The following is a 27,823-nucleotide window of genomic DNA, read 5'->3' as shown; positions in this document are numbered from 1 at the left end:
TCTTGGAACTCACTCTGTAGACCAGGCTGACCTCAAACTCAGAGATCTGGCTGCCTCTGCCTTCCAAGTGCTGGGATAAATGGCGTGCTCCGTCACCACCTGGCTCATTTTATTATTTGTACATGAGAGTACATGTGTTTGCATGTATGTATGCACATATGCATTCAGGGTCCTTGCAGAGGCCAGAAGAGGGTGTTGGCTGGAACAGCAAGTGCTCTTTATCCTTACCTGCTGGTCTATCTCTTCAGACCCCAGAACTCTTTCAGGGCCTCACTATTTAGCCCTGACTAACCTAAAGCTAACTGGAAATCTCCCCTCTTAAGTGCAGGGATTAAAGGCATGCACCACCACACCTGGCCAGAACCCCTTTTTAAAACTGGTGGTCTGTGTTTGAAGAGGCCGTCTTCTAGTGGATCCAAGTTCAGTTTCCAGTACTTTATTGAGTGGCTCACAACCACCTATAACCTTAGCTCCAGGGGATCCAGTTCTCTCTTCTGGCCTCCAACGACACCGGCACATGCGTGTACACACTGTGTGTGTGTGTGTGTGTGTGTGTGTGTGTGTGTGTGTGTGTGTGTGTATACATATACATACTCCTTTATAATTTTTTAGACTGGTAATTCCTTGGTTCTTTCTGCTCAGCCCTTCGTGTATGTAACCCAATGAGACACCCTATTCTTTAGTCTTGGTGAGATTTGTGTGGCGTTATCCCAGGTATCATCTGCTATTCCAGTATTGATTATAAGCCAGGTGTGGTGGTGCATGCCAACCTATAATCCTAGATAGACAAGAGGCTGAAGTAGGAGGATCACCAGTTTGATGCCAGCTTCGGCTGTTCAGATTGTTTGGGTTTCTGCCAGCCTAAAACCTTTCCAAGCTATGTAGAATTGTAGCTCATAGATTTGTTGATTGGAAATAGGAAAAAAAAATTTGAGGAAAATGGATTTAAGGAAAGGGGGAACGGTGAAAGATAACGTGACTGTTTTCAAGCTCGTGACTGATAGACTGTGTGTGGCCTTGGTGCATCTCGTTTTCATAGCTTCATTTCTCTTCAAAGTAAAATACCAATTCTGGCTTTTTGAAGTTTGGCAAACATTTTGTGGCTCAGAGATGTGCATAGATTTTGTCATAAATATTAAAGATTGTGTTTGGGGGTGGGCCATACTGCTCAGTGGTCCTTTCTATTCATATATTGTTTTTAGAGAATGTTTCAATAAGTAGTCACACTGGCCTCAGCCTGCAGTGTCCTGAGTGCTGAAATTATAGCCCAGTGCCATTTTGTCTGGTCTAGATGTGGAGGTCCTGACTGTTAATTCCCCGCTACATGGTCAGGTGCCAGAGACCCGAATTCCATCAACTGCTCTTCTCCATTACTAGCATTCAGCAGTTATTCCCGGGTGTGAGGTGGTGGTCTATCTCTTTTCAGGTAGAATGGAAGAGTCTCACTTCAATTCTAACCCGTACTTCTGGCCTTCTATCCCCACAGTCTCAGGGCAGGTAAGTGGTGTTTGTTTTGTTCTTCCCAGTATTTATTTCAACTCTGCAAAGTACATTCTTCATGATGTTCTTACTATATGGAGGCTGAAGCAAAGTAAAACACACCTTGTTTCACTGAGTCCGCTATCACTGAGAGTCCCATAGTGTCTGGGTCTGACTCCCGTCCAGAAATGCAGATATCAACCCCTTGTTCCCTGATCTCCAAGGAGAAGGCAACAAAACATCCTTAGGGAACAGACAAAAATCAGGCCTGCTCAGTCTGAAGAGGGTACTCCTCTTCCCCCTCCTTTTCTTTTAGATTGAAAACACAATGTTCATCAACAAGATGAAGGATCAGCTATTGCCAGAAAAGGGCTGTGGACTGGCGCCACCTCACTATCCCACTTTGCTGACAGTGCCTGCCTCAGTGTCCCTGTCCTCTGGCATTAGCATGGACACAGAGTCCAAGTCAGAGCAGCTGACCCCACACAGTCAGGCATCTGTTACCCAGAACATTACTGTGGTCCCTGTGCCATCTACAGGACTGATGACAGCGGGTAAGCACCCTTGCTTCTCTCCAATCTGAGGTGTTGATCTCTCACGATCAGGACCCCAGTCTGGAGGGCTCTGTGGACATGGGGAGTGGGGTATGTGTTTAATTCCTCAATCAGATTTTTATTAAGTGCCTACTGTGTGCCTAGCAATGTGCTAGGCATTGTGGGGGATACAAAGAAGTAGAAGATGCGGTCCCTGCCTTTGAGGAGGTGACATTCTTTCCTTCTCTGAATCAAGGAGTCTCCTGTTCTCAGAGGTGGAGAAGAGAAGGGAGTCAATCAAGGGGTAAATCTCACTGTTACCAGGGGTCTGGGGACAGGGGTTAGCAAACCATTATTTTTGTACAGGGTTTGGGATTTCCTGAATAGTAATGGGCTGGAGGGTGGTGGTGAGGGATTGATTAGACACTATCTGGGGGAAATGAAATAGATTAGGTCAGAGGTGAACAGCATGACCCTATCTCCTTTTTTTCCCAATCCTAGGTCCTGGTTTGGTAATCACATCCCCCTCAGGCTCTCTTGTGACCACAGCGTCATCAGCTCAGACCTTCCCTATATCGGCTCCCATGATTGTCTCAGCTCTTCCCCCTGGCTCACAAGCCCTACAGGTGGTCCCTGACCTCTCCAAGAAGGTAGCATCAACCCTAGCTGAGGAAGGAGGCGGAGGTGGTGGTGGAGGTGGCAATGTGGCTCCTCCTAAACCTCCTCGGGGCCGCAAGAAGAAGCGGATGCTGGAATCAGGGCTTCCTGAGATGAATGACCCTTATGTCCTTGCCCCTGATGACGACGATGACCATCACAAAGATGGCAAGACCTACAGGTAGGAATCAAAGCAGGGGCAGGATGGGTTTGGGGCCACTGTTTCAAGCTTCCCCTATCTTCTTTGGGTCCTGTCCCAAGTCAGGCTCTGCTCAGCAGCTATCCACCTGAGAGCCACTTGCATGTCCAGGTGTCCTGTGATAGGAAGGTGGAGCTGCTGGCACTTTAGCTGCTTAGCCCCTTCTTCCATGCCCACCCTCCCTTTAAAACTCGGACGTCATGATCCTTAGCTGATTTTTGAATGACAGGAGAGTTTCTCTCTTGCAATAAGGCTTCCAACTGGGCTCCAGACAATGTCTGCAGCTCCCCTTTTTCCCTTTCTGTTTCTTATTTTCCAAGAAATCTTTCTGGTAAGCATCTTACCTAACCCTGTGCAATCCTTTAGCCCCTGCATGGTTTGGGATGGGAGGAATCTACCTGAAAAGGTGGGAGGAATAGCATACTTATAAAGTGACTTGTTTGCTCACTTTCTAAATCCTGGAAGTCATTTTGATCCTCCACTTTCTCTCATGTTGTTGTTCCACAAAAGCACATGCATATTGGCACGTGGCCTTGTGTACAGAGAAACTCCTTGCCCTTAGAAAGGGAAATAACTTTAATCTCCCTGAGAACTTTCAGGGTCCCTAATGGGTTTTGGACACTTGGTCCCGATGTGCAGAATGGGTTTAATTATTATCACAGCCTTGATGTATATAGACAGGGGCAGATTTGCATGGCTGGGAGACTGGTTCTGTCCTTAGTGTACCGAGATGGGCAATGTTGTTCCCATTTTAGGAGCGAAGGGAACTGCGGCACAGGAAATGGACAGAGCCTTGGGCTCATGGATTCAGTTCCCGGCTCCACCACGAACTTGCTGTGTGACCCTGGGCAAGTCCTTTTTCCCTCTCTGCGCCTCAGTTTCCTCATCTGTAAAATGGGGAGAATTCTTTGTATGCCTCCCATTTGTTGGGAGTATAGATAATTTTTAACATGTTGGGAAGGTCAGAAAGATTAGAGTTAATCATTACGTAGCATTATTTACTTGAATTGTATAGTTCTATGGAAAGTATCCACAAGTACACTGTTTAAATACCTCTTTCTACGTGAAAAAGAGGGCGGTGTTGCTATACAGAATATATTGAGCACTGCAGAATTCCAGCTGTAATTCAGAAGTTCATTGTAGCTTTATTATTACAGGTGTACCCCACTTTATACAATAAGTGTTCCTGGAAAATGTTTACATCATACCATATTATAAAGGTACCTGACAAGTTTGATTCATTTAAAGGCATTCTTTTATTATATCAGTTGAAATGAAAATCCCTTATTACTTGATTGTGTAGATACCTGGATTTTTTTTTTTTTAATGTATTTGCTTAAAGTGAGGTCATTGTGACATGAGATGCATTTATATACCATGTTGAAGTAGTAGAGGCAACCCTTCTGGTTGACAAGGGTCCTCAGTTCTGCCAAGCTAATTTTTTTTCTCCGTGCTAAGTTCCCCAACTCTGTATGAATACATACATGTATATGTATACAAAGAATTGTGAGTACATAGTTGGAAGGAAGCCTTCTAGGAACTTCTGCCCTTAGTGTTTTTGAAATTCTGGAAAGCCCCTATACTTCTTAAAGGGAACCCTGAAGTTGAACTCTGACTAATTATGTCCTAGTTGAAAAAAATTCCATCAGAAACTTAAAATTCTAAAATCCAAAGGAATCTTCCAAATGACAAAGAATCCTGACTTTCTTACTGTGCAATTGAACTTAAAAAAAATAATCCTGATTTTTGTGTATTGTACGTCAACTACTTCTTCCCAGTTGTCAGTAGCATGGCTGGGTTTTGGAGGAATTAGGTGCTGTTGCTATGGACAAGTCAACTTAGCTCGAAGTCTTTATTCCCATTTACATAAATGGGAAGGTCAGTCAGATCTACTGTGTGAAAATATTTCGAGGAGAAATCTGAACATTTAAATTGTTTTCAGAGACGGGCGATGGTGGCGCACGCCTTTAATCCCAGCACTCGGGAGGCAGAGGCAGGCGGATCTCTGTGAGTTCGAGACCAGCCTGGTCTACAGAGCTAGTTCCAGGACAGGTTCCAAAGCCACAGAGAAACCCTGTCTCGAAAAACCAAAAAATAAAAAATAAAAAAATAAAAATTAATTGTTTTCAGCATCTTAGAAAAAAACTGGTATAATAATTCAAAGTGACTGTTGAATCCCAGCCATTATATCGCATACCATTCTCACTGTATCTGATGTACATGGTGTCCATTGAAGCAGTGGAGTAAATGATGTGTGGGCTAGCGTTCCCTTCCCACTGCCAAAACTGTCCTGAATCAGCTAACTACCCAGCACCCTACAGTAAAGTACTTATTTGACTTCCTAGAACTTCCAGTCGAGAAGTGGTCAAGACTTTGTCTTTTTTTCAAATTTTGGAATATTTGTACATACATAATGAGATACCTTGGGGATGGCACCCAAGTCTGATCATGAAAATTTGTTAAGCTGGATGTGGTACCTGGAGCACACCAGCAATCTCAGTACTCGGGACGCTGAGGCAGGAGGATCAGTTCAGTGCCAGCCTGGTCTACATAGCCTCTCAAGCCAAAACCAGTTAGCTGCTGTGGGGCTGCTGTGGGATGTTGGGTCTGTCAGCTGGTCTTAGTCAGTGTGACATTTCCTCTCCAGATAGTGCCTCAAGCCTAGGAGGGCTCTCCCTAACACTCTGGACTTGCTCACTCTTTCTCTGAAGTTTCTCCGACCCGTGTAACTGCTAGACTGTCCTGTAGCTGAACCTTCATGCCTAACTCCAATGATACGGCTTTCTTCTTTTTTGTCTTCCTCCTTTAGACATCTGCCAAGCTTTTTTAAATCTTGCCTTCCCTGCAGTTTTTCTTTTAAACTTTAGTAAAATCATGTTCAAGCTTTAAATAAGAGAAAGACGTTAATTTGTTTCAAATTATATATAGGTAGTCTAATGGTAATTGTACATAGTATTTTTAGTGAGCCTGTGTTTTGACTTCCATCTGTATCATAAAGTAACATATAGAATTTTCCACTTACAGTGTGATGTCACTGCTTAGGAAGTTTTAGAGGATTTCAGATTTTTAGGTTTTTGGATTAGGGAGGCAAAGCCTGTACTTTAATGGTCACCTGAGATCAGTGCCTTCACCTGGTAGATAGATATTCAGCCTCTGCATGTATATTTCTAGTTCCAGGCCATGGTGTTAGCTTAACATTGTGGTGTTATAGTGAATAGCTTGCCCTTTGACAAATTGTTTTTGGAGCTTTGGGGGTTTCTTTTTATAGAATTAGGAGAGTACCTGCCAGGTTATTCTGAGTAGAAACAAAGGTGCTTGAAAGTACCTCCCCCCCGTCCTGTCATTCTCAAGCTGCATCATGATGGCCTCCTGACCATTGTCACTGGCATTGCCATTAGTCCCTAAATCTTTTTAGACTTGTTATTCTGTTGCCAGTCTTTTGTTTTGAGACAGGGTCACATGCAGCCCAGGCTGGCCTTGAACTCTGGATTGTCCTGCTTCCTACTTCTTGAGTGCTGGGGTTACAGGCATGTACTATTGTACCCAGTTTGCCAGTCTATTTTCAGTTAAGTTTCTCAGATTCTTCTCTAATTAAAGCTTTGAAGATATTCTTCTGATTCCTCAACACAGGGCTCTCTCTGTAGCTCAAGCTAGAATAAAAGCCCATCACAGACCTACCTCAGTCTCCCGAGTGCCAGAATCATTTTCTTTTTCATAAGGAACTTCAAGGGTGATGGGATTTGAATTAAAATATATTAATTAAATTTCATACTGGAATTAGAATGTCTTGGGGCCGAGGATACAATTCAGTAGTAGAGCACTTGGTATGTGGCAAGGCCTAGGTTCAAGCCCCAACACTGTAAAATCTGCAAAATTTTAGTTATCTAAGGAACTTACTTTGCAACTTGTGTCTTATAAGTGGTATTATGTCCAATTGTTAACTGCAGTCTTTATAAAATATTTGTGTTGTCATTGGCTCACCCATCAAAACTGAGGCTGTTAGCAATAATGCCATTTTATTAATAAAGAACATTTAGCTTACCTTTGATGGTCCTGGGTGCTTGCTGGCCCTTCTAGAGGCAAAACTTAATATCTTCATTTTTTGTTGTTGTTTTTTTGTTTTTTCGAGACAGGGTTTCTCTGTAGCTTTGGTGCCTGTCCCGGAACTAGCTCTTGTAGACCAGGCTGGCCTCGAACTCCCAGAGATCCGCCTGCCTCTGCCTCCCGAGTGCTGGGATTAAAGGCATGCAATATCTTCATTTTAAAGAATAGAAGATTGCAGTCTAGGTTAACAGGCAACCTGTAACTAACTCTGTTGGATTAGAGCCCAGGTATCTAGATTCCCCATTGACCATTTACTTTTGACCATGATCTTTCCTGCAATGTTTGGGTGTCTCAGTCTATAGCCAATGACTGATAAACTGGGAGTCTTTTCTTCAGACTTACAGTAAGTAGAGAATGAAAATTGGTTATCAGTTACTAGAGTTTTAGTGAAAGCATTAATACAGATAGCACAACAGCAATACCATTTTCTCAGAGGGAATTTGTTCTAGTCTTGGTCTCAGCTATTTTCAAAATTCTTCTGAAAAGAATGCAAGAATCATTATCCCATACCCTTTGATTTACGAAGAATAGGTGAAGAGAAGAGCAGCTCACCCTAGTGGCCCACCTCCTTTTCTGCTAACTCGTAGTGTGCCATGGCAAAGCTGTTCCTAACTCATGTATAAATAACTGTTACTCAGTAAAATCTATGGGGATGTGGCTTAACTTGCCGAGAGACCTGCTCATTTGATATTGTTGTGTCGTGTCAGAGCAGGAGTGATCCACTGGTTCAGGTGACCAGTAAAAGTCTATTCGGGTGCTGTTGATGTCACCTAGACGTGCCAGCATTGGCTTCATGTGCTAAGAAAAAGGAAAGCTGTAGCATTGCGATCATTGCTTTTCAATTCTTTTATTCTTGTTAAGATTTAAGGATTATAATCCAGTAATAACCGTTTCCTTGGCTTGTTTTAAAAGTGGTTCTCATTTGATTGGCTTGAGGCTGGGGGCAGAGGCAGGTGATTAATGAAACATCAGCTACAAGATAGAGACCAGATATGGATTAGGAAATTCTGGTACTTTCCATCTCCATCTCTTTAGCAGTCACTATAATAAGGAAGTAGGGAAAATCACTAAGAAGACGGTTGTCTGGAGATGCAGTTTTCCTTCTTTATTGCGTGGCGGGGAGGGGCTTGAGAAATATCATGAGACCAACATGGAGTGCTAGGAGTACCGTGAAAAGTTTGAAACCTTAGCTGTGCCAATAAAGTCTACATCAGTGAATGCCAACCTCTGGGTTGTGTCCCCTCTAGGGGTCACACCACCCGAACAACCCTTTCACAGGGGTTGCCTAAGACCATCGGAAAACAGATATTTACATTACGATTCATAGCAGTAGCAAAATTTCAGTTATGAAGTAGCAATGAAATAATTTTATGGTTGGAAGATACCACAGTATGAGGAACTAACTGTATTAAAGGACCACAGCATTAGGAAGGTTGAGAACCACAGATATATATTCACCCAGATCATAATATCTACCTGTCTTATTGGGTATTTCTGAGTGCTCGGCACTGTGTTAGGCTGGGCATGGAGGCACATAGCTATAATCCCAGTTTAGGGAGGTAAGAAATAAGAGGGTCATGAGTTGAAGGCCAGCCTGAACTACATAATGATTTCAAGGCCAGCTTGAGCTGCATGAGACCCTTTCTTTGAAAAGAAAAGAAAAGAGGAATAAGGAAAAGCTTCTACAAGCCTCATGTAGTTGGAACACGACATGGGGTCAGGTAGAAGTCTCTTGGCAGGATTGTGAGGCTCAGCAGCGCCTCCTGGTGGAAAGGCTCTAATGTTACCCTTGCTTGGCCAGGTGCCGGATGTGCTCACTGACCTTCTACTCAAAGTCGGAGATGCAGATCCACTCCAAGTCACACACCGAGACCAAGCCCCACAAGTGCCCGCACTGCTCCAAGACCTTCGCCAACAGCTCCTACCTGGCCCAGCACATCCGTATCCATTCGGGGGCCAAGCCCTATAGTTGTAACTTCTGTGAGAAATCCTTCCGCCAGCTTTCCCATCTGCAGCAGCACACCCGGTAAGGTTGCTCCTCCCCTCACCTGGCTACAAAACACCCAAGACCATGTGGCCTGTGCCGGCTGTTCTCTCTTTTGCCTTTTGAAATCTTAATCTCTCTTGTTACTGTCTGAAAATTAAACTGTATCCTAGCAATGGCGGGGGGAGCCTTGAAAATTGTTATTTCCAGTCCCCAACTCTGGAACGATTTTTGTGGTTTCTCTCTGTGTCTGTTTGGAAATCCTCTACAGAGCAGACCCTGCTTTTACTATATGCTTCTGTTCAGAGCCATGGTGTGCATTCAACTTCAGGTCCAGGGGAACAGGCGGTATTGGCCTATGTTCAAATTGCTATTTGGAAACAGGGTAACTGTGGTGAGTGTGCAGCCTTAGGAAAAGGCCGAGGGTTGACAAGACCGAATACTGTAAGGTTACCGAGAGCCGTGGGTTGCAGCTCTTCATCATCTCACTGCCATTCTAGCCACCGACTTGCAGTCAGCAACAACCTAGACGTGGGTGTCCTCTTCATTAGCCTCTCCAGCCGGAGCTTTATTGGGAGGAGGGAGGAGGGGGTGCTCTCATCCGTCAAGCAACATCATTTCACCCAGCAGAGCACTGAGCCCGTGGTGTCGAACTGCTTCCTCCTCCCCCCTTCCCTCCTCTCCTCTCCGGCAGGATCCACTCCAAGATGCACACGGAGACCATCAAGCCCCACAAGTGCCCACACTGCTCCAAGACCTTCGCCAACACCTCCTACCTGGCTCAGCACCTCCGTATCCACTCGGGGGCCAAGCCCTACAACTGTTCCTACTGCCAGAAGGCCTTCCGCCAGCTCTCCCACCTCCAGCAGCACACACGGTAAGGGAGAGGGGCGGGCTACTGATCCCGCCCCGCTGGCATGCCCTCCCCACCCCCGCCCCGGACACATACAACCACCCGCATGCGGGGGGCGGGAGTGAGACCTGGCTGGAGGAGAATATGACCGCAACAGACAAGAAGTGGATGCCAAGAGAACCTTTCTGGAGCACAAACTCTGTCAAAAAGACACAGTGATTGATATTTCTTGATTGATTAAAGACAGAGAGAAACTCGAAACAAAGATGACGATTTCCTTCACTTTCCTCCCTGAAAATACTAAGCACACATCTTACAACATTTCTTCTTTGGTGCTGAAACAGAGACATTTGGTTCTAGAAGACCTACCTCTAGTCTCAAGACACCAGTTATGAGAGGGAGATATGATCAGATTTAAGTGGCATCGGCCTGGATACACTCAACAGCAACAAGCAAGATTCCAAGGGCTGCCAAGAGTAGAGCACAAAAGGAAACTGAACTAAACATTCAACAAGAACTGGGAACAGACTAAAGAAGCTCCTGCTTCATAAATAGGATGCTTGCATCGAATCCATCAGTACGGAGTCTCTAAGGAGAAGGGGGTCTGACACTCAAAGAGCTGATGGTTTCCTTCGGTGATGTCTCAAGACGAAGTGGAGTCCAGACTCCTGGCAGTTGGCTATCTTCACCCTGCTTCTTGTGGATGTGATGTTCTTACCCAAAAGTGGTCAGACACCGCCTTGAGGAGTTTGCTGTCATCGTATATTTGAGACTTTGATCGTAGAGACAGTTCTGAAGTCCTTGAAAAGAAACAGATATTGGTGCATCCTCACATCTGGGCTTGTCTTAGTAGATGTTGGGTCCCGTGGTGTTGAGGAAGAGGGTAGATTGATTCTAACTTCAGGATTTCCTGTCATTAGGGGCTTAGATTGCAGCGGGGTAGGAGGGGTGGGGGAATCTCTAGGAATTTCCATGAGTTTCCACTAATGTCTCTTCTACTTTCAACAGTCATTATAACCTGTCCTTCGATTTCAGAACTATCTCTGACTATGATGCTCAAAGTTGAAGGGACAGTTTTTGTCTGTAGGGTGGGGACCAAGGAGGAAATGTTGTGTATTTTTCTTTTTTCTTACAATTGTAGTTACCTTTTATTTCTGAATATTCACCACGGGATGGTTACTGTAGGAGCAGATATATGTACCAAATCATGACCTGTGTCCTAGATGCTGAGGCCTCAGTCCCTCTTCTACCAGCACAATGAGGCTCTCCTTGAGCTGAGTGCTATAGGCAATAACCAGAAATCAGGCACTAAAACCACTCCAGGTGAGAGGAGCTAAAGCTAGTGCCTCATGCAGGTTCCTCAGGAGGCAAACCTGAAGAGTCTGTGGTCTGGTGCAAAACTGGTCTTTGTGACCTTTGCTGACGTCCTTACTCTCTTCTGTGCAGAATCCACACCGGTGATAGGCCGTACAAATGTGCACACCCAGGCTGTGAGAAGGCCTTTACACAACTCTCCAATCTGCAGGTTAGTATCTGGTTTCCACATACAACCTTGGGTTTAAGACTTGGGACTGACATTTGGTGGAGAACTAAATTCTCTTTAAAATTACTGAGATGAAGCTGGGCCTGCTAGCCTTTGATCCCAGCTGTTTGGAAGGCTAAGGCAGAGTATCCAAAGTTCAAAACCTGCCTGTGGTACAAAATGTGTTCAGATCAGTTCTGGCAACTTAATAATAGTGTCTCAATTTAAAAAAATAAAATAAAAGGGTTGGGAAGTTAGCTCCCCAACAGATAATAAAGTGCTTGCCACAAACATGAAGGTGTGAAATTGATCCCTAGAACCTACTTTCAAAAAACAGAAACTAGTAGTTTTGGTATGTGCTTGTTATCCCAGCACTGGGAAAGTGGACAAAGGCAGCTCTTTGGAGCTCTCCAACCAGCCAACTTAACCAAATTGGCTAGCCCCAGACCAATGAGAGACCATCTCTGAGAAAACAAGGTGGGTGGCTCCTGAGTAATGATTCCAAAGTTGTAACTGGCCTCCACATGCATGTACACCTGAACATACACCCAGAAATTTTTTGAAGAACTAGGGGCTTGTGAGATGGCTCAGTAGTTAAACGTACTTGTCGTGCAAGCCTGAGTTAGACCCCTAGAGCCACCAGTGGAAGGAAAGAATATCTCGTAAAAGTTGCCCATTATCTTCTACCTGTGTGCCATGGCAGTTACACACACACTAATCGAATTTAAAGGAAACAAAGATTGGTTTTGTAGCTCACTGACAATGCTTGCCTAGCATGTGCTGGGCTGTAGTAGGTTCAGGCTCTAGTACATACCACATTTTAACACAAAACCCTTGGGTGGCTGGGAATCGTGGCATGTGCCAGGAACGAATCTACTCTGGACTACATAGTCAGACAGAAGAAACAAAAAATTAGGGTCTAGAGAAATGGCTCAGCAGTTAAGAGTATTTGCTGTTTTGCAGAGGACCTGGGTTTGTACCCATGTCAGGTAGCTTTACCATCACTTACCCATAACTGTAGGCAGCGTTTTCCTGTCCCGGGAGCCGCTTCAAAATTGCCACACAGAGGCTTATATTAATTGTAAATTCTTGGCCAATAGCTCAGGCTTATTACTAACTAGCTTCTACATTTTAAGTCAACCCATATTTATTATATTTATTTACACTCTACAACAAGAGCATGGCCCGTTCATTACTTCTCTATCCCCCACTGACTCTCTAACTCCACTCTTCTTTCTTCCTGTATCTTCAATTTGATCACCAAGCCTATACTTTTTGCCTGGCTGTTGGCCAATCAGCTTTTACTAGCCATTGAGAGTAATACATATTCATACTGTACAAGAGGATTGTTCTACAACATATAACTCCAACTCCAGGGAACCCAGTGCCCTCTGACCACCCAGGCGTCTCTACAAATATGCACATAAAAATGTTTAAAATCCAGTGACAACCTGGGCTCCATGAAAACCTCTCAGAAAACAAAAAAACAATCACAATATATAAACCAATTACATGTTAGCATTAATAGAACACAATTATTCCCAAATCCAGCCAGGCAGTGGTGGCGCGCGCCTTTAATCCCAGCACTCGGGAGGCAGAAGCAGGCGGATCTCTGGGAGTTCGAGGCCAGCCTGGTCTACAAGAGCTAGTTCCGGGACGGGCACCAAAGCTACAGAGAAACCCTGTCTCGAAAAACAAAACAAAACAAAAATTATTCCTAAATCTCACTAAAGGAACTTAATGGGAGAATGATATTATTTCACATTTTACAAGTTTTCTTTTCCACAGCCCACTCTAGGCAAGCACTCTACCACTGAGCAACATACCCAATCCTTGTGATTTTTTTGTTTTTTGTTTTTGTTTGGTTTTAGTTTTTCAAGACAGGGTATCTCTGTGTAGCTTTGGAGCTTCTCCTGGAATTCACTCTGTAGACCAGGCTGCTCTCAAACTCACAGAGATTAACCTGCCTCTGCCTCCCAAGTCCTGGGATTAAAGACTTGTGCCATCACCACCCACCTGATTTTTTTATACTTAAATGGTGTGTTGTGTAACTCAGGCTGGCGTTGGGACCTACCATCCTAACTCTTCAGCCTTTTAAGTGCTAGGATTGTAGGTATGTGCTGTTATGCCCAGGATTTTTGCAAGTTTCAATCTGTTGCTTGGCTAAAAGTGAACATGTTCTTTCATCTGATAGTCTATAACATGAAAGAACAAGAGTGCAAAGGCAAACACTTGTATTTTACGTGTGTAGATATGTCGTGGCTGTTTGTACGTGAGCATAGGTATGAGGGTCTGTACCTTCTTGAGACTGCTCTTTACCACAGTTAGAGTTCACCATAGTTGCCTAGACCAGTAAACCTTTGGGAACCTCATTCCTGCCCCTGCACAGCACCCCATCACATCCAGCTCTTCCATGGATACTTAGGATCTCAAGTAGGGTTCTTAATGCACAGCAAACGCTCCACCTGCTGACCCTTCTCCTTGGTCCTTGTCTTATTTTGAAGAGTTTTTATTCTGTGAGGCCCTATAAAGGGTCGGGGAATCCCAAACCTCACTTTAAGAGCCACTGGAAGAGAGAGACCAGGTAGGTGTAAGTTACTGTAACTTTTAGGACCTTGGTTGTATGCCTTGTGAGATACAGTTCCTCCCTTGGCAGTTTCATTCAAAGCAGCTCTACTACCTTATAGAATGGGAAGCTAGGATATCCTGTGCGTACCTCAGGGCTCTCTCCATAAAGGCCGAGGAAGGAACAGTATTCATTTTGGTTTCTCTCATTTGTTTGCAGTCTCACAGAAGGCAGCACAACAAAGACAAACCCTTCAAGTGCCACAATTGTCACCGAGCGTACACAGATGCAGCCTCACTAGAGGCTCACTTATCTACACATACGGTGAAGCACGCCAAGGTGTATACCTGCACAATCTGTAGTCGGGCATACACATCGGTGAGTGCTTGGTATTTTCTCTTCCCATGTCTGTGTCTTTTCTTGATGGAAATCTTTTGTGAATAGCTCCACATGTGCTTGCCCTGCTCTCACTTGTTAGAGTCAGTATTTAGAGATAACTAGCACCATACACAGTGATTCTTTATTTTAGACATATAAGGCAAGGTTTTGTGATGAAGAAAGGTTTCGGATATTTTTTGAGATTCTAGAACAAGATTATCAAATGGTTTTACTAGGAGAACTTTGAGAAAAATAACTTTCTTTGCCAGCTCTCTGTCCATGACAGAGTGAGGGTCCGGCTCCAGAGCATCCCTTTATAGACATGACAGAGTGAGGGTCCGGCTCCAGAGCATCCCTTTATAGACATGACAGAGTGAGGGTCCGGCTCCAGAGCATCCCTTTATAGATATGACAGAGTGAGGGTGCCGGGTGGTAGTTGCAGTTCATGTCTTTCCCTTCCTTTCATCTTCTTTTTACCATCTTTCTCAGGAAACATACCTTATGAAACACATGCGCAAACACAACCCTCCTGATCTTCAGCAGCAAGTGCAAGCGGCGGCGGCGGCGGCAGCAGTGGCCCAGGCCCAGGCTCAGGCTCAGGCCCAGGCCCAGGCTTCCCAGGCATCACAGCAGCAGCAGCAGCAGCAACAGCCTCCACCACCACAACCACCACACTTCCAGTCACCTGGGGGAGCTCCCCAGGGTGGGGGTGGTGGGGACAGCAACCCGAACCCTCCACCCCAGTGTTCCTTTGACCTGACCCCCTATAAGACGGCAGAGCATCATAAAGACATCTGCCTCACTGTCACCACCAGCACCATCCAGGTGGAGCACCTGGCCAGCTCTTAGAGATCCGTACTGCCATCCACTGGAAAGAGGGAGAAGAAGTTCTGGTCCCTCCTTTGTCAACTCCTCTTGGTGGGAAAGTTCTCTTCTTCCTTGACAAGTCCTGTCTCCAGCTCCTTGGTCCTCAGGCATGGCTTCCTTCGCAAGATAACCATCCTTAATCTCAGCTGCTCCTGATTGACAAAGGGATCCTGAGCTGATAGTGTTATCCAACAGCCCCATCCAAGCAGAGCTTTAAGACTGGGGGTTGGTGCTTGAGAGAGGATCTTCTCTGGCCTCACATCTTGTCCAGTGTGGGCACTTACCTTCCTCTCTTCTCATCCTCAAAGTTGGGGCCGATAGAAGGCTAGCGGCTGGTCCTCCCAGATAATACAGAAGGAAGCTCTAAATGCAACCAACCTTCCGTTCTACGCTTACCTGTAAAAGAACAGGTTTTGCACGTGGCCTGACCCCTGTGAGCCATTTTCTTTCCCTTACATGGTCTCACTTCATATTGGGTGGTGACTACCTTTTTATTTGTAAGGAGGCCAGTAGGCAATACATGGTCGCCAAGGTGCCAGAGACTCTCCAGGTGACCAAGGGTGGTTATAAGAGTGTGGGTTATGATTTTTCCTTGCAGCCTCCTTCCCTGCCAACCAAGGGCCTATATACTTTGCCTCACCACACCAGTCCAAGGAGCTATGGGAGCTATGTTCTCTGTAAAACCCCAGCCAGGGTATTGCAGAGAAGGGAGAAGTCAGGGCACACACAAGGACTGGACTTAGCTCCCTAGGTGCCACGGTCAGATGCCGGACATGGATTTATATATAAATATATATATATATATATATATAAATATATATATATATACCTGCTCATCACGGCCATCTTTGTTGTAACCATTTCTGTGTTTATAAATGCATTATCTCTGAGAATTTTCATATTGATGTTTTATTTTTGTCTTATTTTTCTCCACTTTGTCCTCTGGCCATGGCATTTTAATTTTCTTTTACCTTTTAATTTTTTTAATCACGCAGATTTCAGAGAAAAGAAAATTAAAATAATCAGGAATTATACAGTTGTTATAAAGCAATTTAAAAATGAAAAAATCTTATGTACAAACTAAGGGGTGTTTTTAGAACATTGTATAGAAATAAATTCATGTTTAAGGATGAGAGCAGTGAGCTACTGATGTAAGCTAGCATGGGAAAAGACTGTTTGGGGAGATACCAGGACAGCATTAAGGACGGAAACTGGAATGTGTGAAGAATGAATGCTTGTGTGATAAGCCTCCATGTGACTCTTCAACCATTTTAAGTTTAGGAACATTTGTGTATAAATTCTGTCATCGGGATTGCATTGCCTACATATGTGAGAGCAAGGTTTTGTTTAACAAAACAGCTTATATTCCTTACCCTTTTTCCTCCACATCATCAAAAAAAGGGGTGGGGTGGGGGAAGTATGGCCTCTTCAAAGGACCTGCACTAATTGTGCCTTCCCTATTGTCCAAATTCTACTGGGCATGTGTGTCGTTAGACTGCAGTGCCTAAGACCAGAGGTTTCCAGTGAAGGAAACCATAGCCAGCTACTGGGCTTAGGACTGAAGAGAATGCAAAATGCAGTAAGCTTCCATAAAACAGTGGTTATCATGCTCACCTCACAGTTGAAGACAGTTGTACTGGACAGAGCATGACCAAGAAACCTAAGACTCCTCACAGTCTACCATGAAAGGATTCAGCCTAATTTCCAAGACGGCTTCATGAAGATTTAAGTCCTTCTTCATACAGTACTGAGAAAGTTGACAAAAGTTCTCAGACCTGAGAACTGACCAACAGTCATTACCTAGTGATGTGGAGAAGTAAGTTCCATTCAGTTTGTGACTAGGCATCTAGGACAGTATCTCAGTGTGCCATTGTTGGCTAGCTTCTTGATGCTTTTTTCCTTCTCTCGCTGACTACTGAGTCTCTGCCAGCCCCGTTTTCATCACAAGAATGGGAATAAGTACCTTTGTGGGTGAATGTCCACTCCCACTCCCACCCAATGATAATGCTGCCTACTGCTACTCACTGTATAGAAAGTAGTGGGCAGAGCTTCACTTATCCCAACAGCATGCTCTTGTAATTAGAATGGAGTCCACATTCTACTCCTGTGTGTTAGCATCTGCTCAGTAGTGAGCCACCTTTTTTTTTTTTTTTTACATATTTGGTCTAAGGGAGCTAAAATTTTATTTTAAAAAAATGCTGTGTGGTGTAATTACTGTGAAAGACGCATGACAACTGTCTTGAAGAATCTACCGCCACTATTACATTATGGGATTTGAGTTTGTTTCCCTAAGGTAGCAGCCTGCCAGGCTCTGGCTTTTGTACAATGGATGCTAGTTTTAACAAGGGGATGGGTGACGTCTAGGTGGTCTAGCTGTCATAAAACTTAATGACCCAGTTCTTTCAGAATCATGTTAACATCATACATAAAATACAAAACAAGGGCTGGAGAGATGGCTCAGCCGTTAAAGGCTAGGCTCACAACCAAAAATATAAAATACAAAACAAAAACGTGGTATCTCCCGTTAACAGCACAACTGCAAAACCAGTGTGCGTTGTGTTCTATGAAAAAGTACGTTGAGTATATAAAACAGGAACCTTAGCTAGGTGTGGTGGCAAACGCCTTTAATACCAGCATTCGCGAGGCAGAGAGACAGGCAGATACCTGAGTTTGAAGATAGCCAGGGCTACATAAGGAAATCCTTTACAAAGCCTGACAACTTCGGAAGAAAGTATTTGCCTCAGAGATCATACCTGCTTCAGCTTTGATTACCAAATTTAAAATAAGCAAAGCAAAATAGCTAGGTTCCCTACTGGCTGAAAGGGGGTATTTATAGAATATAATTCTAGACAGAACTGTTTCTTCCCCATTTATCAAACATGCCTGTTTGAAGGGGAGAAAAGTTTGCCAGGGAATGCAAAATGGCGACCTCGCGTGATGTCATACCTGTCTCTGTAAGGTGCTGGCTTCTTAAGGGCGGAAGCAGGCTAAAGCAGCCTCGCTGTGGACGATCGTTCAATGTCGGGCGGATGTCTCTGGGGCAATATTTTAGTAAGGGCGGAAGTTCTTTTAAATACGGAAAGGCTGTAATCTGAGAATGGATCCGGTGCCTGTCTTGTTTTAGTCACTTCCGGGGCGGATCGGAAGTTGCTTTGTTTTGCTTCAAGATGGCTGCTGGGATGTATTTGGAACATTATCTGGACAGTAAGAGCTGACTGAAGAAGGGGGTCATGGGTCACAGAGTGGTGTGGGGGGTCCGGGTTGACAGAGTCTATGGCTTTGAGGTCCTAGTGGCCTGAAGCTCACAGTTGGGAAAGGTTTCCGTGGGAGGATTTATTCGAGGGTGAAGAAGGAGGGGGCGGGGCAGTGGCAATAGAGGCCTCGCTAATGTTGTAGGCGAGGGAAGAGCTGGGCTGTCCGGTAGGCTTAGAACTGTGTTTTGAAGGGTTAGGGGTAGCAGGGAAAGTATTTTCTGATTCTGTTCTTCAGGGTCCCTGGCCTCGGGATAGATTTATTTTCCTCCCAAGTTGTGCGGGGCCATTGTCATTCACTGCCATTTGGAACAGCTTGTCTCCTTCAGTCATTTATGTCTCCAAAGTGGCTTCTCATAAAACTAAGGTGGCTGGAGTGAAACGACCGCTTGAGTTGTTAAAGTGGAGTGCTTTGCTCGAACAAAATCCAGTTCTCATAAAATCAAGTGTGTGTTGAGAGACTGGAAAGTGAGAAATAAACTGGAAGTGGATTAAACAGTCTTTTATGCAAAACTAAGATGTTTGAAGCTTAAAATAGAGTATTTTTAATAAAGGAAAGTAACTGACCAGTTTATGGTAACAGTCCAAGTCAGAAATGCAAGCCATAAAGTTTTAGATATTAAACATGACGAGATTGATTGAATGACTTCGTGATTAAGAGACTAGGAAAAATCAAGGTAAATTGTTCTGCTTGGAAAATAAGATAAACCATATCAGCAGGGTAGGAGATTCAGGAGTCATAACAATGTATTATTTTTTGCCTTAGACATAGGCATAAAGTCTATGACAAAGATTATTCAGGGAAAAGACAGGAACTAAGAGAGACAAAATCTCAAGAAAACAGTATTTAAAGGATACGAGACCAGTGTTGACGTTACCAGGCCTATGATTTAATATTTGCAATACTAGGAGGAAGTCACTTGAATGAGAAGATAGTACCAGCCACCTCAAATTTCCTTTAGAAGAAGACAAAAGATGGGTCGTTTGATTTGGCAATCTGTTGGTGACTTAAAGTAATCCTAATGACTTGATGTCGGCAGACTGGAGAAGTTCAGACAGTAGAAGCATCTTTTTGAGCCGGGCAGTGGTGGCACACACCTTTAATCCCAGCACTTGAGAGGCAGAGGCAGGCCGATCTCTGTGAGTTTGAGGCCAGCCTGGTCTACAAGAGCTAGTTCCAGGACAGGCCTCAAAGCTACAGAGGAAACCCTGTCTCAAAACCTTTTTGTTGTTTTTCTAGTGTCTGGTGTAGCCCAGGTTGGCCTCAAACTTGAGACACAGCTGAGGATGACCTTGAACTCCAGGTCCTCTTTCCATCTTCCCAGTGCTAAGATTATTAGCATGTGACACCATGCCCGACTTAGTAGAAACTTTTTTTTAAATTTTATTCTTATTGAGCTCTACATTTTTCTCTGCTCCCCTCCCTTCCTCTCCCCTTCTCTTCTACCCTCTCCCAAGGTCCCCATGCTCCCAATTTACTCAGGAAATCTTCTCTTTTTCTACTTCCCATGTAGATTAGATAGTAGAAACATTTTTAAAGTTTGCACTGGCTTCATGGAAACACTTTAAAAGTGTGGGTGGGTGTGGTGGCACGTGTTTTTAATCCCAGCGTTTTGGAAGCTCTCTGACTTTGAGACCAGCCTGGTCTATATAGTGAGACCTAGGCCAGCCAAGGTTACATAATGAGACCATTCCTTAAAAAAAAAACCTGACAGTAGAACACTTGCTTAGCCGATGCAAGCCCCTGGGTTTGAGGTTCAGTATCCACCACCACCAAAGGGAGGGAAATGAAGTAAAGTAATGGGAAGAGATTTTGCTTCTATGGGGAGGCTTGGCTAGTAATGTATTTTATTATTTTATTCAAGTATCTGCTGGGCACTTTATATACATGTCAATTGTAAACATGAGGGAAATTAAAACTTGCTGCAGACGTGTATCTGCCCTGGAAGGTGAGGGAGACAGACACGGAGTCCCTGTTTTATTTAATTACGGTTGAATAACTACTAAAGTATTCGCTAGACTACCTTGACAGCCTATCAGAGTCTGGGTAATTCAGGTTCTGGGCTGAACTTTGAAGAATGAGCAGAAACTGAGTAGGTGAGCTCTCGGGGAGCTTGGGTGAAGGTGAGGTGCTGCGAAGGCCAGAGCAGAGCAAGCAGAGGGGGTGTGACCAAGTGAGATAAGCCAGGGAGGAAGTGCAGAGCACAAGCAATGAATAGTTCCTGGAAGGTAGTGTGCGTGACGAGTGCCAAGGGAGCTAGGGTGGCTCTCGAACGCCGAGGGCAAAGAAGATGGAGACAGAAACTGAAGACAAAGGGAAAACGTGTGTAGGGTGTCCCCAAAGACGAAGGGCATGGGATCGCTATACAGAGAGACAGGTATTGAAAAAGAGAGGCAAGTCTTCTCTTTTGAGAAAAGGCAAAAGAATCCCTCGCAAGTAAGTCCATCATTTCAGGGCTGGGATGTGCCTACGTAGTGTGCAGGAGACCCTGGGTTTGATCCCCAACACTGCCTAAGCCTGGCATATTGACACAGGACACTTGGAAGGTAGATATACAATAGAAATTCACTATTGGTCATCCTGGCCTACTAAACAAGTTTGAGGCCAGCCTAGGCTATAGAGACCCTGTCACCAAAAGGAAAAAAAATATCCAGTTTCAAATGAGGGGAAACTGAACTACACTATTTTTTAATGTTGAATTACAAATTTTTTTTTTTTTTTTTTGGTTTTTCGAGACAGGGTTTCTCTGTGGTTTTGGAGCCTGTCCTGGAACTAGCTCTTGTAGACCAGGCTGGTCTCAAACTCACAGAGATCCGCCTGCCTCTGCCTCCCGAGTGCTGGGATTAAAGGCGTGCGCCACCACCGCCCGGCTTGAATTACAAATTTTTAGAAGATGAATTTTTGTTTTTTGACAGGGTTTCTCTGTAGCTTTGGATCCTGCCCTGGAACTAGCTCTTGTAGACCAGGCTGCCTTTGAATTCACAGAGATCTGCCTGCTTCTGTCTCCTGAGTGCTGGAATTAAAGGCGTGCACCACCACCTCCCAGCAAGAAAATAATTTTTAATAATGCATCTGTGTGGGTGTTGTCTTTGTGTACACATGTGAATGCACATAACCTTGTAAGCCAGAAGCACTGTCTTCCCCCCAGAGCTGAAATCATAGGCACTTGTAAACATGGATGCTGCGAACCAAACTCTGGTCCTCTGGAAGAACAGCCAGTGCTCTTACCCACCGAGCATCCCTCCAGCCCCTGCACTTTCCTTTTGTCTATTTGTTTATTTTGTTGCTTGTCCTATTTTGGTTTGTCTTTTAAAATGGTATCTTAAGCCAGGCGTGGTGGCTCATGCCTTTAACCCCAGCACTCAGGAGGCAGACGTAGTTGGACTTCTGTGAGTTTGAGGCCAGCCTGGTCTACATAGTGAATTCCAGGATAGCTAAGGGCTGTCTCAAAAAAACAAAACAAAACAATATCGTATGTAACCTAGGCTGACTTCAAATTCTATGTGGCTGAGGCTGACTTGAGTTCCTACTTCTTCTGTTTCCTGCCACTTCCAGCTTAAACTTTATTTTAAAAGGAGCTGTAGGGCCAGGGATATAACTCAGTGGTCGAGCACTTCCCAAGACCTGTGTAGTCCAGCAACTGTATTTCTCTGTCTTTCCAGGTATTGAAAACCTCCCGTTTGAATTACAGAGAAACTTTCAGCTCATGAGAGACCTAGACCAGAGGACGGAGGGTATGTATAGAGTAACAGGCTCTTGTTGGTCATCATTGGTTTTCCTGCTTTCTGTTACCTTACCACCTGCTGCAATCTGGAGGACTGGGACTTAGAGAGAGTTTGTTCTGCCTGTATGTATGTTCCTGGTACACAACGAGGTCAGAAGACAGTATCAGCTACCCTGGAACTGGAGTTAAGGATAGTTATAAGCCACCATGTGGGTGGTGGGAACTGAACCCAGGTCCTCTGCAAGAGCAGCCAGTGCTCCTAACCACTGAGCCACCTCTCCAGCCTGTCTTTTATGGAATTCTTGAAAGACGATAATGGTCATCTCATTTCTGCTTTTCTACATCAGATGGAGTATTGGCACAATGTTTCAAGAAGTTAGAGATGCTGAGCTGACAAGACAGCTCAGTGCAGAAAGGTGTTTGCTGCCAAGCTTGGCATCCCAGCTTCTATCCCAGGACCCACATAGTTGACCACCACCTGTAAGCCATTGTGCACATACAAATTATGCAGAGAAAATAAATATGTAAATAAGGTTCAGAGATGTTACGATTTTTGTACTTCCTCAAGAATTCAAGACACCAGCCCTAGCACGTTTACCGTTTGTGTTACCTGCACATGATAAACACAAGTTATGTCTCACTGCATTTTCATGATATCATAAAACACACAGGGCTTCAGACTACAGTTCATGTTAGTTGACAGGAACTTTGTGAGAAGCTCTTAAGAGAAAAAGGAAGGGGGCTGGAGAGATGGCTCAGAGGTTAAGAGCACTGACTGCTCTTCCAAAGGTCCTGAGTTCAATTCCCAGCAACCACATGGTGGCTCACAACCATCTGTAAGGAGGTCTAGTGCCCTCTTCTGGCCTGCAGGCATACACACAGAATATTGTATACATAATAAATAAATAAATATATATATTTAAAAAAAAAAAAAAAAAGAGAAAAAGGAAGGGCCAGGCATAGTAGCACAGGCAGGTAGATCTTTGTGAGTTCAAGACCAGCCTGGTCTCCATACTGAATTCCAGTACCATGCCAGCTAGGACTACATAGTGAGACCTTGTTTTGGGGGAAAAAAATCTAGCTGAGCAGTGGTGGCACAAACCTTTAATCCCAGCACTCAAGAGGCAGAGCAGGTGAATCTCTGTGAGTTTGAGGCCAGCCTGGTCTACAAAAACTAGTTCCGGGACAGACTCCAAAGCTACAGAGAAACCCTGTCTGCGGAAAACAAACAAACAAGCAAAAAAATCTTAAGGTCACCCTTCTCAGGTGCACACCCAGTTTAAGGTTGCCTGGGCTACATGAGACTTTTTCTCTGAATGAATGAATGAATGAATGAATGAATGAATGAATGAATAAATAAACTAGCCAATAATAATGAAAGCAAGAGAAAGAAAACAAAAGGCATCAGTTACCATCAGGAACTCTGTACTGTATTCTTCCACTCATAGATGCGTTAGATATTATCTCAGGCCTTGGACGTGGAGCAGATTTGGCTACACTGAGTTATCCTTTTGGAGCCTAAGGAAGGTAGTGCTCAGGTTGGTCTGCTCCAGATTTAAGGTTCATGTTGAAGGGGCCCCCGTACCTACTGCAGAATGTGTAAGTCTCACATTGCATTCTATGTAGCCATGTTCAAAGACGTAACGGGCTAGGATATGTGAAGCCATGTCTTAAGTTGCTCTGGCTAAGTGTTTTCATGAAAAGTGACTATAACCTAACATCCTGGACATCTGCCACTGACAGCTGCCTGCCAGATGCTGAGAGCCAGCTGGATTTCCTTGTATTGAAATTCTTATTCTTGAGTCCATGCTCAGAGATCAGCTGGAGATTATGGAATTGTATGCTTTTCCCACTTCTTCTAAGGGCCTGGAGTACAGTGAAGTGTGAGCATAGCATGTTCCCAGATGCTCCCCGTTGTCTGGGGCTGCACTGTGTACAGCCTTCTGCCTCTTCCCACTGATATTTGTATGAACCCTACCTAAGGGTAGGGAGTAGACACCTTCAAGCCCGTGTTCTGGGGCATCACCAGCCCTCTAGAATTAAGGTGTTTCAAGCAATATCTAAGATGAACAAACAGAAAAATAATGACAAGAATTATAAGTTACACCTGATGAGCAAAGTAAGGTGAGCAAGCTGGATACGGTGGCTCAGACCTGTAATCTCAATATTCAGGAGGCTGAGAGAGACCAGCTTGGACTACATAGTACATTCTAAGACATCTTGAGCTACAGAATGAGACTTGGTACTCAAAAAAGGAGAAAGAAAAAAGTAAGGTGGTAAGGATGCAGAAGCAGCATTTCTTGGAGGAATTAGGACCTGATGTTAAAATTTCAGACCCAGCACTATGGCGGCTTAGGCAGGACGATCATAAATTTGAGGCCAACCTGGGCAAGATCCTATCTCAGAGAACTCTGGAGGCCACAGCACCAGTAAGTGACCGGCCCAGTCAGGTCATTGGGGGATGTGGTTAAGACAAGAAACAAGGTGGCCTTTGGAACCAAACTCAGGAGGCAAGCAGCAAGCAAGCCTGCAAAGAAGCATCGTGAACCATCCTCAGAAATGCGCTTCATGTTAACATATACACGGCTGAGAATCCCACAGTGCCTTTCGTTAGTCTCAGTTCCAGCTCTGGCAGCCATGTTTTCTGCACCTCGAAATCACCTTAAGACAGTCTCAGCCAGGCACGGTGGCACATGTTTGTACTGCAGTGCTAGGGAATCAGAGGCAAGAGGATATCCCAAGTTCAAGGCCAGTCTGAGCTGCATACTGACACTGTCTCAAACCAAAACCGGTTCAAATAATTTCAGTGTTACATTTCCTGAATACAAGGCACGCTACCTGTGAACGTTCAGTCCATTCACTTGGAAGGTTTTGATGGCCAATGGAAAAGGTCCAAAGAACAAGAGGAAGACGTATGTTTCATCTAGGCATCGGGGCCATTGTGACCCAGGCCTCTGTCTCTGTTGTAGACCTGAAGGCTGAAATTGACAAGTTGGCCACTGAATATATGAGTAGCGCCCGCAGCCTGAGCTCCGAGGAAAAATTGGCCCTTCTCAGACAGATCCAGGAGGCCTATGGCAAGTGCAAGGAATTTGGTGACGACAAGGTGCAGCTGGCCATGCAGACCTATGAGATGGTATGGCCCTGTTCATGGCTTCCCACCTCTCTCCCATCTAATCCTCAGGCTGTAGACCCCTCCTGCAGCCGTGTTGGGATCTGTTTTGGGTCTGGGAGATTGATCAGTTGCCTTAGCTGTTTCCTTTCCTGGAACCAGCCTTGTACCTCTCCCCTTCTCCCGCCCCCGCAGGTGGACAAACACATCCGGCGGCTGGACACAGACCTGGCCCGCTTTGAGGCTGATCTGAAAGAGAAACAGATGGAGTCGAGTGACTACGACAGCTCTTCCAGCAAAAAGAGTGAGGAGGGGCGGGGCTGTGAGGTGCGGTAGGACAGCTCTTCCAGCAAAAAGAGTGAGGAGGGGCGGGGCTGTGAGGTGCGGTAGGACAGCTCTTCCAGCAAAAAGAGTGAGGAGGGGCGGGGCTGTGAGGTGCGGTAGGACAGCTCTTCCAGCAAAGAGTGAGGAGGGCGGGGCTGTGAGGTGCGGTAGGACAGCTCTTCCAGCAAAGAGTGAGGAGGGCGGGGCTGTGAGGTGCGGTAGGACAGCTCTTCCAGCAAAGAGTGAGGAGGGCGGGGCTGTGAGGTGCGGGCAAGAGGCCAACTTCAGCTATGACGGAGCAGGAGCAACACCGCCTGGAACAGAACAAAGAGGACTTAACCTATCTCTTTGTCTCTGCCTTCTGGCTTACCCTTTCTTCCTAGAAGGCCGGACTCAAAAGGAGAAAAAAGCTGCCCGTGCCCGTTCCAAAGGGAAAAACTCAGACGAAGAAGCCCCCAAGGCTGCCCAGAAGAAGTTAAAACTTGTGCGCACGTGAGTATACCGGAGCACACCCACCTCCCAGCCGGTTCTGCCTCTTGCCACCTTCCCTGTCTTGTGTGCCAGTAACTCTGTGTGTCACTTTGGTGTCTGCTGGATGGAGAAGATGCCATACGCCATTTGCTTCACCATGATCTCCTGCCACCTCAGAGCTCAGGTTGTAGCTTCCCTTCCTGCAGGTGACATTTGTCTTCCTCTTGGCACGCAGAAGCCCTGAGTATGGGATGCCCTCAGTGACCTTTGGCAGTGTCCACCCCTCTGATGTGTTGGATATGCCTGTGGATCCCAACGAACCCACATATTGCCTTTGTCACCAGGTCTCCTATGGAGAGATGATTGGCTGTGACAACCCAGATGTGAGAACCATTTGCCTCAGGATTGGGGGAGGAGCTCAGAGGGGCGTGAGGGCGGAAATAAGAGGAGGAGGTGATTCCATTGGAGAGAGGGACTGCAGAATGGAACAGTGGTTGGACTGGGCTGCCTTGAGACTTGTGGGAAGTTTCCAGAAGGCTGGAATGAAGGGCTCCTCTTAGGAGTCTGCAGGTGGCTCCTCTCTCCTCCACCCTGCTCAGGCTCTTGACCGCTGTGTTCCATCTGCTTTTTCCAGTGTTCCATCGAGTGGTTCCACTTCGCCTGTGTGGGGCTGACGACCAAACCTCGAGGGAAATGGTAAGTCACAGAGCCGTGGCAGGAGCTGGACAAACTGTCCCAGAGCTGAGCAGAAGAGCGCACACAGGCTTCACTTACTTTTGGCTTGCTCTGCTCTTCTTTGTCGCTCTTTAGGTTTTGCCCACGCTGCTCCCAAGAACGAAAGAAGAAATAGGTTTCCTTGGATTCCATCCCAGATTTCCGAATCCCCCTGACCCGGGCTAGTGACAGAGAGGATCGCCTCTGCTGGGGCTCTGGGGGTCCAGGGAGATGTCGACAGTGCAGTACTGTCATCCCTTCTCCCCCCTCCCCACTCGTGGTGCTGAGGCTGCATCCAAACCCCGGTAGGGAGGGTGCCACAGCCACTAACGGTATGTGCTCTCCTTCCACTCTCTCCTTCAGAGGGAGTAATCCCACTCGCGTCCTTTTGCCTCCGTGGGGAGGTTGGTGCTGTATTTCAGAGGGAGGGTCCTCTTCATTCCCCTTGCTTTGTATTTAAGGACTGGGGCAGTGGAGTGGGGCACTCTTCCGGTCTCCTAAATCTTCCTTCCCTTCCCCTCCCGGGGCTAGGTAGGATAAACTTCTCTTTGGTGAGGGATCTTCTAGATCATTTGGGCTCTGCCCTAATTGAGTGATTGCCCCTTCCTATGTGACCCGGGGATTTCTCCTGACTTTGAATGGGAGAGGGCTAAGGAGGAACACAGATAACTCACATGTAAAAGGAATTGGGGTAGGTAAATAAAAGCTCTCCATGCTAGCCTGCTGTGTTTATTGTAGAGACGATTTCCCTACATGTGATAAGCTTTCTTTTTGCATCCTCTGAATTGGATGAGAGGCAAGAGGATGGCTTGCCAGAAGCAGGACAAGACATGAAACCCAAAATGGTACTTGTCCTGTGGTGCCCACAGCTTCTCCACCTGCTCGAGGGACTCAGAACTTTGTAATTACGCTCTCCGTGAAACACTTTTCACCTGATTCCAATAAATCATGTATTTGCGTTACACGTGTGTGCTGTGATAGTGTTAGCTTGATTTCTTTTAAATACAAATAAATATAAAACTAGTATTTTCTCCCCATCCCCCAATGAATTGTGTTGGTCCCCTCCCTCTTGGAAAAAGTAAGT

General features: G+C 45.4%; 2 protein-coding genes across 17 annotated transcripts in view; both read left to right on the top strand.

Annotated features, from left to right (window-relative positions):
- Znf384 (zinc finger protein 384) overlaps positions 1–17,158 on the top strand; it is a 33,400-nt gene extending 16,242 nt beyond the window's left edge. For 6 of the 15 annotated variants that reach the window (XM_057767910.1, XM_057767928.1, XM_057767955.1 and 3 more), the window contains exons 3-12: positions 1,427–1,497; positions 1,796–2,033; positions 2,269–2,316; positions 2,514–2,850; positions 3,624–3,716; positions 8,774–8,998; positions 9,651–9,833; positions 11,256–11,334; positions 14,117–14,275; positions 14,765–17,156. In XM_057767910.1, the coding sequence (XP_057623893.1) occupies positions 1,432–1,497; positions 1,796–2,033; positions 2,269–2,316; positions 2,514–2,850; positions 3,624–3,716; positions 8,774–8,998; positions 9,651–9,833; positions 11,256–11,334; positions 14,117–14,275; positions 14,765–15,124 (1,788 nt within the window). In that variant the 5' untranslated portion in view covers positions 1,427–1,431 and the 3' untranslated portion in view covers positions 15,125–17,156. Of the gene's footprint in view, positions 1–1,426; positions 1,498–1,795; positions 2,034–2,268; positions 2,317–2,513; positions 2,851–3,623; positions 3,717–8,773; positions 8,999–9,650; positions 9,834–11,255; positions 11,335–14,116; positions 14,276–14,764 lie in introns of all 15 variants that reach the window. The other 9 variants (XM_057767964.1, XM_057767972.1, XM_057767982.1 and 6 more) reach the window with 8 other exon arrangements.
- A 1,136-nt stretch (positions 17,159–18,294) lies between these two features.
- On the top strand, positions 18,295–27,639 carry Ing4 (inhibitor of growth family member 4). 2 transcript variants are annotated; one of them, XM_057785618.1, is made up of 8 exons: positions 18,295–18,346; positions 22,057–22,128; positions 25,088–25,254; positions 25,426–25,534; positions 25,938–26,046; positions 26,261–26,408; positions 26,660–26,721; positions 26,836–27,639. In XM_057785618.1, the coding sequence occupies exons 1-8, from the start codon at positions 18,310–18,312 to the stop codon at positions 26,873–26,875; spliced, it is 744 nt and encodes a 247-aa protein (XP_057641601.1). In that variant the 5' UTR covers positions 18,295–18,309; the 3' UTR covers positions 26,876–27,639. The 2 variants fall into 2 exon arrangements, with proteins under 2 accessions (XP_057641601.1, XP_057641610.1); XM_057785627.1 differs by having other exon boundaries at positions 25,941–26,046; positions 26,836–27,635.
- Positions 27,640–27,823: the final 184 nt, after the last annotated feature.

This window comes from Chionomys nivalis, chromosome 1 (genome assembly GCF_950005125.1).
Source record: "Chionomys nivalis chromosome 1, mChiNiv1.1, whole genome shotgun sequence".
NCBI lineage: Eukaryota > Metazoa > Chordata > Mammalia > Rodentia > Cricetidae > Chionomys > Chionomys nivalis.
The sequence above is the reverse complement of the archived record's forward strand: the minus strand, read 5'-3'. Positions and strand labels throughout refer to the sequence as shown.

Coding starts and splice junctions, on each gene's coding strand:
- Ing4 (XM_057785618.1), top strand. CDS start 18,310: ATGGCTGCTGGGATGTATTTGGAACATTATCTGGACA. Junction 22,129..25,087: donor CCTAGACCAGAGGACGGAGG/GTATGTATAGAG, acceptor TCTCTGTTGTAG/ACCTGAAGGCTGAAATTGAC. Junction 26,047..26,260: donor AAGTTAAAACTTGTGCGCAC/GTGAGTATACCG, acceptor CTTGGCACGCAG/AAGCCCTGAGTATGGGATGC.